General features: G+C 30.8%; 2 protein-coding genes across 2 annotated transcripts; one reads left to right on the plus strand and one right to left on the minus strand.

The window, feature by feature from the left end:
• Positions 1–3,178: 3,178 nt before the first annotated feature.
• On the plus strand, positions 3,179–9,105 carry LOC137822504 (cyclin-A2-2-like). The gene is made up of 12 exons (XM_068627402.1): positions 3,179–3,365; positions 4,018–4,362; positions 4,637–4,907; positions 5,170–5,303; positions 5,680–5,772; positions 5,934–6,067; positions 6,447–6,522; positions 6,622–6,698; positions 7,590–7,623; positions 7,740–7,889; positions 7,986–8,120; positions 8,682–9,105. The coding sequence occupies exons 2-12, from the start codon at positions 4,075–4,077 to the stop codon at positions 8,742–8,744; spliced, it is 1,455 nt and encodes a 484-aa protein (XP_068483503.1). The 5' UTR covers positions 3,179–3,365; positions 4,018–4,074; the 3' UTR covers positions 8,745–9,105.
• Positions 9,106–10,372: 1,267 nt separating this feature from the next.
• Positions 10,373–13,611, minus strand: LOC137821264 (serine/threonine protein phosphatase 2A 57 kDa regulatory subunit B' kappa isoform-like). Its single transcript, XM_068625773.1, has 2 exons — positions 11,819–13,611; positions 10,373–10,994 (listed from the first exon to the last, which is right to left on the minus strand). The coding sequence occupies exons 1-2, from the start codon at positions 12,971–12,973 to the stop codon at positions 10,656–10,658; spliced, it is 1,494 nt and encodes a 497-aa protein (XP_068481874.1). The 5' UTR covers positions 12,974–13,611; the 3' UTR covers positions 10,373–10,655.
• Positions 13,612–15,174: the final 1,563 nt, after the last annotated feature.

Consider the following 15,174-nt stretch of genomic DNA (forward strand, 5'->3'; position numbering starts at 1 on the left):
TCATATAGAAAGTTGAGGTTAAATTATCAAAAGTGCTTGTAATAGATAATATACTAGTTTTTTGTGAGACATTCTTAATTTAGGTATTATAGAATGTGCAAAGTTATAACAAATTACTTCGATGTCATAAGAGATACAATTGAAGATATTATTATCGTGAATCACTACAAGAAAAATGACGATTGACTACTGCCAAAAATTCATAGACAATATTTGCCAAAATTCATAGACAATATTTGAAATTTGTAGACAAATCAAATTACCTGCATCTTACCTATAAAAAAAAATCATAGATAGATCTCTCGTAGATAATTGTTACTTACTTGTTATTGAAATTTGTAGATATTTTATACGGTAACATCCATAGTAATTATTAAAGAAACATATTTGTAAATAATTATAGTTGGACGAGATTTATAAATAATTACATTTTATCCGTAACTAGATACGTTTTTAAGATTCAAAGTCCCTTCATAAATTCCTGATATTCAAACAACAGTAAAATAAAATAAATTATAATAAGTTATAAACAATTAATAGTAAAATAAATTTTAACGACAAATTTTAATTATACTAATTTTTAATATTATTTATTATCAAAATATTTGTATTTTTCCTTTACTGTAGCAAGATATTAAATATAAATATTCCTATTTTTTAATATTTTAACATATTTTTCTTTTATAATTTTTATTTTTTAATCGTATTAATTTTATTGTAATTAAATTATTTAATTAATAAAATTATTTATTGTTTTTTACCAATGAGACAAAATTATAGACATAATGTTTTTTTTTTAAATACAGGTACTTTTGTTTATGGGTTTTCACGGGTGAATTTAAATGGAATATAAGAAAAAAATTATTGATTTAAATTTAAAGAAAAAAAGTTTAAAATTCAAACCAATATTATCATCAACAACTTGTTCCAGTTTACATCAGTTAAATCTAGGTATATTAAATGTATAAAATTATTCTTTAAGAAATAAAAAAAAAATATCTAAGAATTTCACTTTGGTTTGGTGATTGTGATATGGGTCACCTATTGATTGGATCTATGTTAACTTAATTAAAGTAGTAGTATACATCATATTTTAAATTATGCACTATTTTGACTTTTAAGGGAAAGAGAAAGACAAAAACTACATATATTTAATCAATATATAATAACATGCATATCTGGTATTTTGATATTGTGCATAATAACATATATTTAAATAGTAGAAGATCACTTTAATATATGCATGTTATTATATAAGATAATAATGAAATATACATATATTTATTTATAATTGTAAAATTAATTTATGTAAATTACTTTAAAATGACTAACTTTTCTATTTCTTTTTGTTGTTTCTCAGCACATAAATGACTTGAAGTTTATATATATATATATATATATATATATATATATAATCTTTACGTTTTTTTAGTAATTACAAAACAATAAATTATTGCAATAAAAAGTTACTTACCAAAATCAATGTGTTTGTTAAAAGTAATCAATAAGAAAATGAGTTGTGTACGTTAAACATGAGTAGCTTATTGTATTTTGTTATAAATAATGACAAAATATGAATGAAATGTGTATATCAATATGTGAATTGTAGTATATTTTGTTATAGAAAGAAAAGTGAAATGATTTGTGTATTATTATAAGCATTATAGATATTAGGAATCCAAGTGTCACATATATGTCTTACAATTTTTTTTTTGAGAAATCTTATATTTAATAAAAATGAGCAAAATGAAAAATATATAAAGATTCAAAATACTTAAATTTTTGGATTGATTGAATGAAATATTTTGATCTTTTATATAATTTGTTGGTGAGTTATTCATCTCAATTTTGTGTGTTTATCTTTTAAAAGAATCCACACAAAAAATAGAACAATAATTTTTATAACTCATTAAAATTTATTTTTTTGACTTATTATAAAAATGTTTTTATGTTTGACTTGTTTTGGTTAAACTTACTATGGTTGAATTTATCTTGATTTTATATCCATTTTGATGGTTGTAACAAGGGATAAACATATAAAATTATAAAAAAAATTAAATTGAAATTGAAGGTTATAATTTTTTTTAGGTGAGACACCTCAGTATAATTCAAAACGAAATTATTTTGTTAATAATATTTATAACCATTAATAATGGTTATGCATATTTTATAACTGTTTTTTAAATACACATTTTCTTATAATATCACATTTGATAACTATTTTTTAAGAACTGTTTTTAAAACTGTATTAAGTTTTTTTTTTTTTACCATAAAATTTGGATACATTCCACTATTCATAACAAAAAAAATTACTTTCATAAATTCAATAAATTATTTAAGAATTTAAATCCAATTATACTATATAAATGCAATTTTCTGATCAAATAGTAATTAACGTAATTTTACACACACCTAAATGAACACGCTAATTTATAACACTGATTAAATAATCGATAATAAAATATTAACTTAAAATTAAAATTATATATATTTTTTAACTTTTGAAGAAACAATTCCTTCACTAGTTTTGGAAAGAAAATCTTGTTAAATTGTCCTATTAATTATAAATATTAAATGACTAAAATAATTATTATTATTTTTTTATCAGTATAAGATGTTCTCTTGAATTTTAAATTGTAATCACTCTTAAAACCACCAAATAAAAAACTAGTTGTAATTGGATAATGTTGGCTTTATCATTAATCTTCAAATAAAAAATCAATATATGTAGAAACAAAATATTATTAAATAGATTTAAAAATATTGGTTAAATGTCAGTCATTACACTACTTATTTATATATTTTTTAAAATTTTTTATAACCCAAATTTTATTATATCAACTATCTTATTTAACATTTTATGTATTTGTCCTTTTATTTTCATCATAATAAAAACTATATTTCCAATTTTCATTCCAACTTAATGGAAACAATTTTGACACGACTTTGAAGTAACGATTACAAAAATTAATATGTAATAATGAAAAATTGAATGATAATATAAAACTAGTTTACACGGGTATAATTTTTTTCCATTATACATGCATTTAAATTAAATTAAAAAACAAAATATATAAGAGCATCGTAATTAACAATTAATAATATTATTAGTTTTATCTCTGTATAATAAATGTTGTGGAAAATTATTAGTGTTACACTAACAAAACTTGTCTTTTTCAGAATTTCAATTACTTGATTTATTTGACGTGATGAGAAAAGGTGAAAGATCGCAACTTTTCAAGTTTTGAACTGTGTCCCTATCCCGCCCGCTCTCACTCACGCTCCTCTGCATATAATATATCAACCACTCTCATTCTCCTTCCACCACTCTGCTCTTTTCTTCTACACTCACTTCCCATTCAAAGGTACCATTTATTTCTAATTACTTTTCTCTTTCTTAAATCCCTATTCTGTTTATCAGTATAGTGTTTTATCTTGCTACATGGATCTTGCTCCCAACTGCATTACTTTGTTAAAATTACGTAAATTTCAATTCTTTTTTCATTTGGGGAGATTTTAAGCATATGGGTGTTTTTCTGATAATTTTTTTGGATTTGAGTTGAGTGAAACACTAAAGGGAATGAAAATGATGTGGGATTTTTTTGATTGCGTTTTGTTTGAGAAATGTTTTCAGTGGTTGCTTGGTTGGTTTTGTATTTGTGTCAGAGTTGAGTGAATGTGTCAATACACCTCTTCTCAGCAACCAAACCTTATTGGCAGTAGCAGGATTTTTTATTCAACACTGGAGAAAAAATTGGCAGCAGAAAGAATAAATACTAAGAAAAAGATCTGGTCATTCCTTGTAATTTTTTTTATCGGTTATGAGTAATAACTTAGCAGGGGAGTGTAGTCGCAGTGGAACAATGTTTTGTGGTTTCAAACCAAATCAATAGTGTTTGTCAAAGATTAAGCCTTTTATTGTGCATCATGTTATGACATTAGACTATTCTTATGCAGTTTTTTCTTATATGTTGGTATTATCTATGAATGGATGTTAAATTGGTGTTTGAAAAACAGGTATGAGCTAGATTTTCATTTGTGACAATTGGGTTGCTCTTCTTCGAGGCACAAGCAATGGATAAAGTAAATAAGACGTGTGCCAAAGATGAAGAACGTTCAATCCGAGTCACCAGAGCAAAGACTAGAGCCTTGAGAGGAATTCCTCCCCGTTCAAGACCTTCCTCTAAAAATGAACAGAAAAACATGCCTCGAGCAAATTCCAAAAGAGCAGCCACTTCTGAAGACCAAACTTCTGTGGTTGTTCCCGCTCTTATTCAAAATAAGAGAAGGGCAGTTCTTACAGATGTAACAAATGTTTGCACAAAATCACTTGATAAGTGTCCTGAGGCATCAAAATTTACGGTAAGCATGCACCACGCACTTACCACGCACTTTGTCATCAAAGATAGATCTAAAATCTTGAATATTTTACAACTGTAGTGATATGGGAAGTAAACATTTTTTTTCTGTTGAATTATTCTCCTTAGAAAGTATAAAAACATTTGATCCTGTATCCTTTATTTTCTCATCACAAAATAATATCTATAATTCTACAAAGTTGTAAACTCATCTACACAAAAAGTATGAAAATCTTTTAGGTTATGTTGGTGATGCTGGTTGACCATCTATTGTGTAGGCCAAAGGAGTTTATACAAAGAAAAGCACAAAAGTAGCTTCAGGTGTTTCCTCTGAAGTCTCATCAACACAAGAGAATGTTGGAGCAAAGTTAGCTGAAGATTTATCAACAATAAGGATGGTAGAATCCATTGACACCATAAGTGAACGTGTTATACCATGCACCAAGCCGTCAATGCAAGATTCTGTGAAATCTGATGAACTTCTGAGCTCTTCAAAAAATGGTTTTTCCATGATCTCAAGTGCTACTAACTTTAAGCAACAGAATTTAGGTGCGTAATATGACATACTAAATCACTAACTGTACAAATGAACTTTTTGCAATATAACATACAAAGCACTTTATTTACTCTATACAGAGTAGACATTGATTTAGTTGAAGAACGCAAATACTAGTAGTTTTATATAAAGATTTTTCTAGTTCAAAGAGTTACAGTGTTATGTTACGTGATTGCTCGTTTGATCTTGAATAAAATTAGTTATCTAAGTCAGGATCCTGTACTTACTGTTTTGTTCTCTTGTTGGATTATACAGATATAGATGTGATTTCTGAGAAGCCAATAACCTCAAACTCCCTTGCTATAGTGGACATTGATTCAGAGTTAAAGGATCCTCAAATTTGGAGTTGTTATGCCTCTGACATGTACAATAACATTCGAGTCACAGAGGTTTGTGATGTAGTGATGTAATTTCCTTTTTCCCTGATGTGATGCTACTATACTATTAGTTAATGTAACTGTTGACAATTTCAGTAGCTTTTCTGTTAAACAATATTATGAATAGTTATATAAACCTAAACTGCCGCTTTCTGCTATTGTCACAGTCTGTCTGCATTATAATACAGTTTTTCCAGAATACAACATCCACTGTTAACAAGTATTCTTGGATATCAGAGAAAATAATTTACTTAGTACATAATAGTATTGTTATAACATTAATATTGCTTGTTGAGAGAACTTTCAAAGTAACACTCTTTTAATGCTAAGAGAATAAAACTTTCACTGGAAAAAAAATTGACAGTGAGTTTTGGTGAAATCTCTCCAGCTTAAAAGCAAAACATTGACTAACTACATGGAGAAGTTGCAGACAGATATTAATCCAAGTATGCGTGGCATTCTGGTGGATTGGCTTGTGGAGGTTAGTCCCGTGGTTGCAGCATTATGTAGATTTGTATACTTGAGTACATATGATGAATTTTATCTACTGCCTTTCAGTCCAAATGTGATTGAATTATATCTAAAATTCATTATCATGCTCCTGAAATACACAGACTCTAATTTTCCTATACCCCTCTTCAGGTTTCTGAGGAATACAGATTGGTTCCAGACGCTCTTTACCTGACAGTGAACCTCATTGATCGGTATCTCTCAACTAAATTCATTCAGAAGCAAAGGCTACAGTTGCTGGGTGTTACTAGCATGCTGATTGCATCGTAAGTACTAAACTTTGGTTGTGGTTAAGATAGAAGTTTCCTGGCTCAAAGTCATGCGTACATCTTGATGCTTCTCCTTAAAATGATAAAAATGAAATGCCCTTAAATGTATAATCTCAGTATTTACTGGTTTTTCATAGTGTAATTTCTTCTCATTATTCTCTCTATAGTTTTGCTAACATGATGGTAATGATGTTTTGTTTGGACATTCGTAAATATATAATGGAGCTCTAATATTATTCATGCAATTTTTGATTTTGATTGAGTGTATTTGGAGATGCTGATAAGTATAATAATTTAAGATATCATTTCTATTATTATTTTTTTATCTAAATCCCAATTGATCTTAGATGTTTTTCTTTTCTTTTATGACTTGAAGAAAGTACGAAGAGATGTGCCCACCTCGAGTGGAAGAATTTTGCTTCATCACAGATAACACATACACAAAAGAAGAGGTACTGTATTAGCAGGGCTTGAATCTTTCATCTTTTTTCTTTAAGGTTAGTATTTATGATGATTGATGTATAAAACACCTAATTAGCTTTATCCGACAGGTACTGAAAATGGAGAGAGAAATACTGAACGTGATGCATTTTCAGCTATCTGTTCCCACAATCAAAACATTTCTGAGGTATTTAGTATTTTCATTTCTACATAGGAATACACATGGTTTTAACTAGCCCACTATAGTGGCATTAGTGTAGCAGTCATCAAATCAAATAGATGACTGAATTTAATAGGATGATTAAGGTTTTCTATGTGTTGATTACAAAGAAAAAAACTCCAAACAGAGAGTTACAGAGTCATTAAGGTTTTCTTGAGAGTTATTTTTGGGATTTCAATTTTTAAAAACGAAAATTACAGTAGTGAAATGATATAGAGAAAGACTTGAATTTTCAAAATTGATAGATAATTGATGGTTCCTAGAAAACTTGCATTTTCCTTTTGTCTGTACTTATTTGTATGTTTTGTTAAGACACCTGTTACTTTTTATTTTAAAATTATGAATGTGATTAATTTTGAGTATTTTTTTATCATTTCTTCAAATTATGTGTGTAATATGAAATCGAGATCTATATAGTGAATCGATGAATTAGTTTTTAATTGTGACTTGTAATTTATATCCAATTGTGAGATTCAAGTACAATGAAAAATCACTTTAGATAAATTATTTGGATGATATATACAGTGTTAGTGTAAATAATTTAAACTGCAAATAGATAAAAACAACTTAAGCAACAGCCATGAAGAACAGAACTATTAGTTATATCTAAGCTTGTGAAGTCTTTATTTTAGAACAATGAAAACGAATAAATTAAATAGCTAAATATTAATCTATAGTTACATGACCAGTTAAAGTCTTGTGCATTTATCTTTTCATCTTAATAATGCAAATATAATTCATTGGTATATCTTACTGTAATAACATTTTTCTCTTCACATGCTTCATCAATCCTTTTTTTTTTTGTTGGAGAACCTCACTTGGATGAAATTATGACTATCTTTTCTTGGTTTTTTTCAGGAGATTCATCCAAGCAGCACAATCTTCTTACAAGGTACTACAGTTCTTATGCACTATTTATCCACAATTTATTAAACTTTGAGAAGGTGATGTTATCATGCAGTAAGGAAAAATGTAAATTAACTTAGTAATTTTCATCCTATTGTACAGGCTCCTTGTGTTGAACTGGAATTCTTGGCAAATTATTTAGCTGAGCTTGCTCTGGTTGAATATAGCTTCTTCCAGTTTCTTCCTTCTCTTGTAGCTGCATCTGCTGTGTTCCTTGCCAGATGGACCTTGAACGATTCAGAACATCCATGGGTATGAACTCTTGATTGCTTAGTTGTAACTTAACTATTCACCTTTGACCTTTATGTAGAAGTAAACAAATTTTAAGAGTCTTGTGCATTTTTGCAGAATCCAACTTTGGAGCACTATGCAAACTACAAAGCTTCAGAGCTTAAAACTGTTGTTCTTGCACTGCAAGATCTGCAACTTAATTCCAAAGGCTGTCCCCTCAATGCTGTCCGTGATAAGTATAAACTACAGAAGGTTGGAATTCTGTACATTAAATAATTCTGTCCAGATAAACTTCACATAAAAGAAAAAAAAAAGTTAAAATGAACTTTTCCAGGCACCCTTTTGTCAATGTCAAACGGGTCCAGTATGGAATATATGTTAATGGTTATATTATAAATATCATTTATTGAAGTTACAGCAGTGTTGAAATTATTTTTTCATAGGAACCAAAACGAAAAACCATGTGTTTATTGTAGAGATCAAAATATGGATTTTTTTTGTATGGAGTAAAAAATGAAGTCTAAAATTTCTCAGGTAACAACTGAAAGAAAAAAAAAACTGTATGAAGTATAACTTTGGTAATGGCAGGATGAATTCATAGTCTCCATCTGTATTATTTAATCCATGTGTAGTTATATAATTATTGGGAAAATGGGGTGTTTAAGGAGATCATATTCTGCTGTACTTAACCTGTTTATTGTTCCCCATTTGAGTAAAGTGTATGAACCGGCAAAATAATATGCACGTCCTTATCGTTGCTGAAAAAGGGTGTTGAGATAATTCAATGACAGTGACTTTTGTTTCCTGTGACAGTTCAATTGTGTGGCAAACTTGTCTCCAAAACCGGTACAGTCACTCTTCGAGGCCCAAGTGTAAATGTTTTTGGGTGTTCCCTAAAGGATGACTTCACAGTTTCTGGGCACAGTGATGCTGGATAATCATCATCAGTTGCATATATTTTACCATTCTTTTTTGTCATCAATCCCCCACTTGATGTCTGTTCCGTAATTGTAACATGGTCTCAAACTCTGGTAGTGCCAGATTTCCTTGTAAAACGAAATTGTTGCGGGATGATACAGTTCAAAGAGTGAGTTGATGTACTAACACCAAGTAGGTTTCATTTTAAGGTTGTCATGTTGCAACAGAGCTCTATACAAACATTTGTGTATGTAATGCAAATTAAATTACATACAATTTATTTTCTATTTTATATTATACGACATTTGCTTCATCGTAATTATTATCTGAATTCTTCCTCATTCAGTATCTTAAACCATGCACTTGCTTTATTGTTTAATCTTGAAGTAATGAAATTTGGACCAATTGTTGGAAGAAAACGTTTCAGGAACTGAGAACCTTAATCTAGTGTAGGTCCTTAAAAAAAAATACTGGACCCAAGTAACCGTAATGTGAGTCCAGCTTTTCCTTTTGACGCCAAAGAAAAAGAAGCTTTTCGCTGGTAGGGCTGCAAAATTTATTATTTTCTCTTCGTGAATACTAGGTGTTTCTTCCTGCACCTCCATATATGTTCTTGCGCCACTTTCATAGGTTTATAATTCTAAAAGTACTTTTCTGTAAAAAAAATTGAAATTGTTGAAGGTTTGGTCATGGAGATGTGTTTTTTTTTATCATCTTCTTACGTTTTATAGTTCCAAAAATATCCATACGTAGAAAAGTTCAAATGTTTGAAGGTTTGATTATGAAAATGTATTTTCTGTATATTTTGGATTTGGTGATAAACAATCCAAAATTAATTAAAATATTTTGTGTAATTTTTGGATTAATCAATTTATAATGCAAATTTATATTCGTAAAATCTGTATTTTTTTTAAAACTGTTATTCAAATTACATAATCTATAAACTTTTTTCCAGATCCAATAATAACTTCCGAATTATATACTTATAAAATGAAAAATATAAGACCACGCAAAAAGAACACTGAAAAATCAACCTTTTCTTCTAGAACTACCAAAAAAACCTTGAACGAGGACAAATGGGGTGTTGGGGCTGCAGTGGGTAGGAAGAAGGTGAAATGTGTGAAATTTAGATTTTTTTTTTTAATTTGTTTACTGAAGGACAAAAACTTATTTTCACATAAAATATTGGGGTGAAGGAATAAGCAGAATACTATCCAACTGTTGTGTTCACTGGTTAATCTTTTTCTTAATACTAACATTGCAAATAAAGTTGACTGAAATTACAACCCACTTATTCTCAGTAACCAATGGCTTCAGTCAAACTTTATTTTCAATAATCATCGACCCGTTTTGATGTTTTTGATATACTGATTTTCTTGTAATTAACATTATAAATTAAGCTTTTCCACTAAAAAAATTAAATCAGAAAGATTAACCTTTCAAAGCCATGTCATTATTATAAAAGTTCTTTGAGTATCCAGGAAGTTTTAGAAGAATTAGGAAGAGTTGTGAATGAAATGTATATAATTCATCAGTGGTGATTAAGGAGAAAGAAAGGGTGAGAAGAAGTGAGAAAGCACAGCAGATTTTGTAAATAGGCTTATACAGAAAATGGGTTGATCCACTGCATAGTCCTTCTCATCACTTATCAGAAGGAGGCAGTTAAGTTACTACCATGCAATACAGTGGCAATCAAAAGCATTTTACAAGGTACAACATCTGGCTGCCACAAGCATCAAATGAATGTAGTAACCTAAAAGATAACAGCCATTTACCACTTTTCTAGCGGTTTTCCACCATATCAGGATGAAAGGGATAGGGATTGAGGTTCTGATATACATACATGCATACATAAGTTACAGGTTATCATCAAATTGGAGACACTAAAACTGCGGTATTTCCAATCACAGGCTGCAGACTGGCTGCATGCTCTAGTTGTTTCCAAGCTTCCTTCCGCTTCTCTGCGGCCGCATTTAGCATTGCTTCTTCTTCCTTAAACTGAGAATGACAAGCCAGGAATAGCTTCTCATCCATCTCTGCAAACATTTTTCTAACATTATGACTTAGGTTGAGCACTGCTTGGCTCCAGTGGCCCTGAGAATTCTTCTCTAAGGCTGGAAACACTATTGGCAGGATCACTTGTCGGTTGTGAGCAATCAAGTTCACAATATGATCGTTGTTCCATAAGAAAAGGGCTCTTTCAGCTACCTGAAACAATCCAAGTTTAAAAAAAAGGGTTATGTTTCAGCAATTAACAAAAACGTCAAAGTAAACAAGTGATTCTCAGAAGAAACAAAACAAATGAAGATGGAGACGAATTGCAGCAATTAAATCAGTTGCCAGTCCCTAAATTGAGAAGGCAAGAAAGTTACCAGCCATTCCCAAGAGGAGAGATTCCGGGAACTTGGAAACATACTTAAAGAAAACATGGAGAGAGCTCTAATGAAACAAGGAATAAAAACTACTTTCAGTTTCACATCCTATAAAGTGACATCTAACACAAAATTAATGCATTCAGCTAAATAATAACCTTGGCAGAAAAATCTCCTAACAAAGGTTGCAGTAAGTTTTTGAATTTGAACCTAAAGCTAAGCCTTATTATTATTAGTCTACTCTATGATGCACGTTTCCTGAATCAATTCCATTGAGGATGGATAAACCAGGCTTTGAAACCTGTTGAGGTAGTGAATACTAAAAGCCAGGCTGTGACATCCTTCAATTCAAACAGGAATTATGTGTCTTCACAAAGCAAATGGGGGGTACACATTCCAATCCCCCTGGTGTTTATGGATTGTTCTTTCCAGCACATAAAAAATGACACTGATGCCTGAGTCTCTTATTAGCTGGGTGTGAAACACAAACCCATATTATAGCAAGGGCTCTACTCAGAGAGACTATAAAGAAGTATTTGCTAATGTGCTTAAGCCAGAATAGATAGCACCATACAAACTAAAGTTGAAAGGCATAGATTTCATTTCTATATAAAAGCATGAAAATAACAAGGACTCCTAAAAAGTGAATAAGAATTGTACCTGAAAGTGCATGCTGTTAATACAGCATCCAATCCGCCAAAACAACGGTACCATGACCCTCTGGAACTCTACCATGTTAATTGTTTCCAAAATTTCTTCCAGTTCACCCAGGAACATCACTTCTTTCTGACTATTGGTTATCGGCCAATACTTCAACAACCCCCTGATAACAATGCTCGCCAACTTAGGCTCTTTCTCGACGAACTGTGTAACGCAGTAAGACAACTGCTGGAAGTACACCCCCATAGATTTGGGCTTGTGCAAGGGGATCAAAACCCTCCACAAGAAGATCTTGTGCTCCTCCTTCAAAGGCAAAGCGAACCCGCTAATTATGCTTCCAAAAATCTCCAACAACTCGGCAATCCCATTGTGCCTCTCAGTCTCAAACACAAACTTAAAAAACAAGTTGTTAATGGATTTCCTTATGTAGGGCCTATGAACCATGAACTTGCCATAAACCCTATGCATAATGGTCTTCAAGCAGTCCCTCTCCCTAGGATCCTCCGAATCAAACAACTCCAACAACCTTAAAATAAAAGAATGGTCAATGTACTTCTTGGCCACCTTAGCATCAAGACAGTTTGAGGTTATAAACTTGAGCAGCAACTCATACACTAGCTGCAAATGAGGCCAAGCGGGATCAAACGCTGGCTCATCATCCTCATTCTCACCACCACGATTAGACCTATAATTCGGCGGAAAAACGCGAAAGAGATTAATAGCACACATTCTACACACAGCGAGAATAGCAGGTTCACCAAACCTCGAGGACCCACAAGAGGAAACAAAATCAACGAGTTCAACAAGGGTTTTTCTCTTCACCTCTTTCTCCACCGTGTTCTTAACAGGGTCCCTGAAATCGAACGACACGCAACACAGGCTTAGCTTGCTCACGAAAAGGTTCATCTTTTCCGCGCTCGGAACATCTTTGAACGGCACCAGAGGTTCTATCACCGACACCGTGCTCGCCGGAAAAACTGCGGACGAGGATGTCCGCTTCGCAGCGTTCGAAGCGGCGGCAACACCGTGCGCGCGACTGTGTCTGCCGGCAGCGCGTGGGGAATCGTCCGAGCGCGACGAGTCGGCTCGGCATGACTCGTCCGAGTCGGGTTTCGGTGTCTTGCGGGGGAGTCTGCTGAGGAATTGCTTCAGCATGGCGACCCGAAAGGTGAAATCGGTAAATTTCCAAGCTTTAAACGAAACCCATTAAGGAAGGCAAATCAATGTGGCACGAAAATCAACGGATTCTTCTTGAAGGGAAGAACAAGGAAGGAACATACGATGAAACCCTAGATCTCGGTCATGTAAAGTGGAGCAAATTACAGGCAATGTGAGAGGGGTTGTGTGAAATTGGAACGGCAAATTCAAAAGGGTCGAGAAAAAATTGCTATTTAGCAGCATGCAATGGTGAGTAATCAAAGATTGTGAATGAGAGAGGTTAAGAACAAATGCTTCTTACAAAAAGGGTGAGGAATAATCAACGATTTAACATTAGAAACTCAAGCGTTTCTGATTTTTTTTCTCGGGAATGCAAGAAAAAGAGAAAGAAAAAATTCTGAATGTTGAATGTAGAAAAGAAGGGGTTTCTAATTTGTCTCCAGGTCACAAATAGTAAGAGGGAATGTGAAGAAGATCACGAAGTTTTGTGCTGTGAATTTTTTGGGCAATGAAACCCTCTGAGATGTTTCTTCTTCTTCTGTTGTTGTTGAATAATGTGATCCACCGCCATGGAACTCAGAAATAAACAAAATAAAAAGTACAATGAAGCAATGGCTGGTTTTAACTTCTTTTCTCTTCTTTAGGGAGGGGCATTTAATCAAATAATCAAACATTAGTGCCACTTTTTCTAATATTCTTTTTTTCATTTCTATCAACAATTTTGGTTATTTTGTTAGGGTTTGAGATATATTGAGAATAATTGAAGGAGTGAAAAAAAATCATAAGCATGGGTAGAATTTGGACACCAACACGTGTAACTGTGCCTATGTAAGGAAAAACCAAAAAGCCTGTAAAACTAGGGACTTTACATGTTTTCTTGCAGATACCAAAATTACAGATAGGTTCTGTGTTTTTTCTATCCACTTTTTTTTTTTTTGGATATTATGATTGCAATAATAGCAAATCATGATTATTCGTGTGCAAATATTGGTTTAAAATTCTTTTTTCAGTTGCTTTTACATGTTTATCTACTCAGATATGTATTTGAGCCTTTCTTTTTTATCTGACAAAGATTTTTCCACCTTAAATCTTGATGTATTAGAATTCATTTTAAATTTCAACTAATTCGGATTAAGTTCTATAGAGTTAAGAGATAAATATCCCCTTAATTTCGTAATTAGAACAAAAGTAATTTTAACTATATGTCAGGATTTAAAGTAATGATTACAAGTAATTTGAGTGAAAGAAAAGTAAATTTGAGTGTCTAAATATATGAAAGTAATATAGGCATTGATTATCTTTGTTAACAATTATTTCACTCCAATCATGACTATTTTTAATAGTTGTTCATTCAGACTAGCTTTTAAGTTTTATTGTTTAAGTATATATTAAGAATTACATTTTTATTAGTGAATACATATCAATTATGTTACTGTTCATTTGTGTTCAGTGTCACTATATATTATAAATTGTAAATAATTAAATATTATAATCATCTTATAAACTTAACAAATTCTTACTATAATAAATTTTAAATTATAATTTTAATAAATATTAAAAAATAAATTTTAAATTTAACTCAATTTTATAAAATTAATTTATAATATAAATTCTATAAATTCTGTATCTACTTATATACACTGTATTATCTCTAGTAAATATGTTATCTTTAATAATATATATATTTATTTAACTAATTATATTTTTTACACTAAATCATGTGAATTATTAGTTACTAGGTAAATTCCTAAGTTATCTAGTCTTATAACTACCTCCTAATTTTATGATTACTGCTTTTCAGACATTATCATTATCCTTCGTGGTTTCAAGTAACTTGTTAAAACAAATTAGGAAAAACCACATACAAGTATTTCACACTTGTAATTAGGTTTACATCTGGTTCATTTTTTTTATCCATTTATAATATATATAATATGATGAATTTTCAATGGTATTTATTTATATTTACTGTTTTATGAAAGAACTACCCACTTATTTATTACAACTGATATTGTATTATCTTCTTAAGAGCATATTTATATTATTACAAGATACGTGAACTAAGTGGTAAAAAACTTGATTCGAACAATTATTTAACAAATTACTTAAATATTTTTTTCAATTTTTTAAAGTGATACTTATATATTTAATTAATTAAATCTAAAAGTATAGTTTTTTTTTTGTAGAAAATTCTCCAT

The sequence above is a fragment of the Phaseolus vulgaris genome, chromosome 9, assembly GCF_000499845.2.
Source record: "Phaseolus vulgaris cultivar G19833 chromosome 9, P. vulgaris v2.0, whole genome shotgun sequence".
Classification (NCBI taxonomy): Eukaryota; Viridiplantae; Streptophyta; class Magnoliopsida; order Fabales; family Fabaceae; genus Phaseolus; species Phaseolus vulgaris.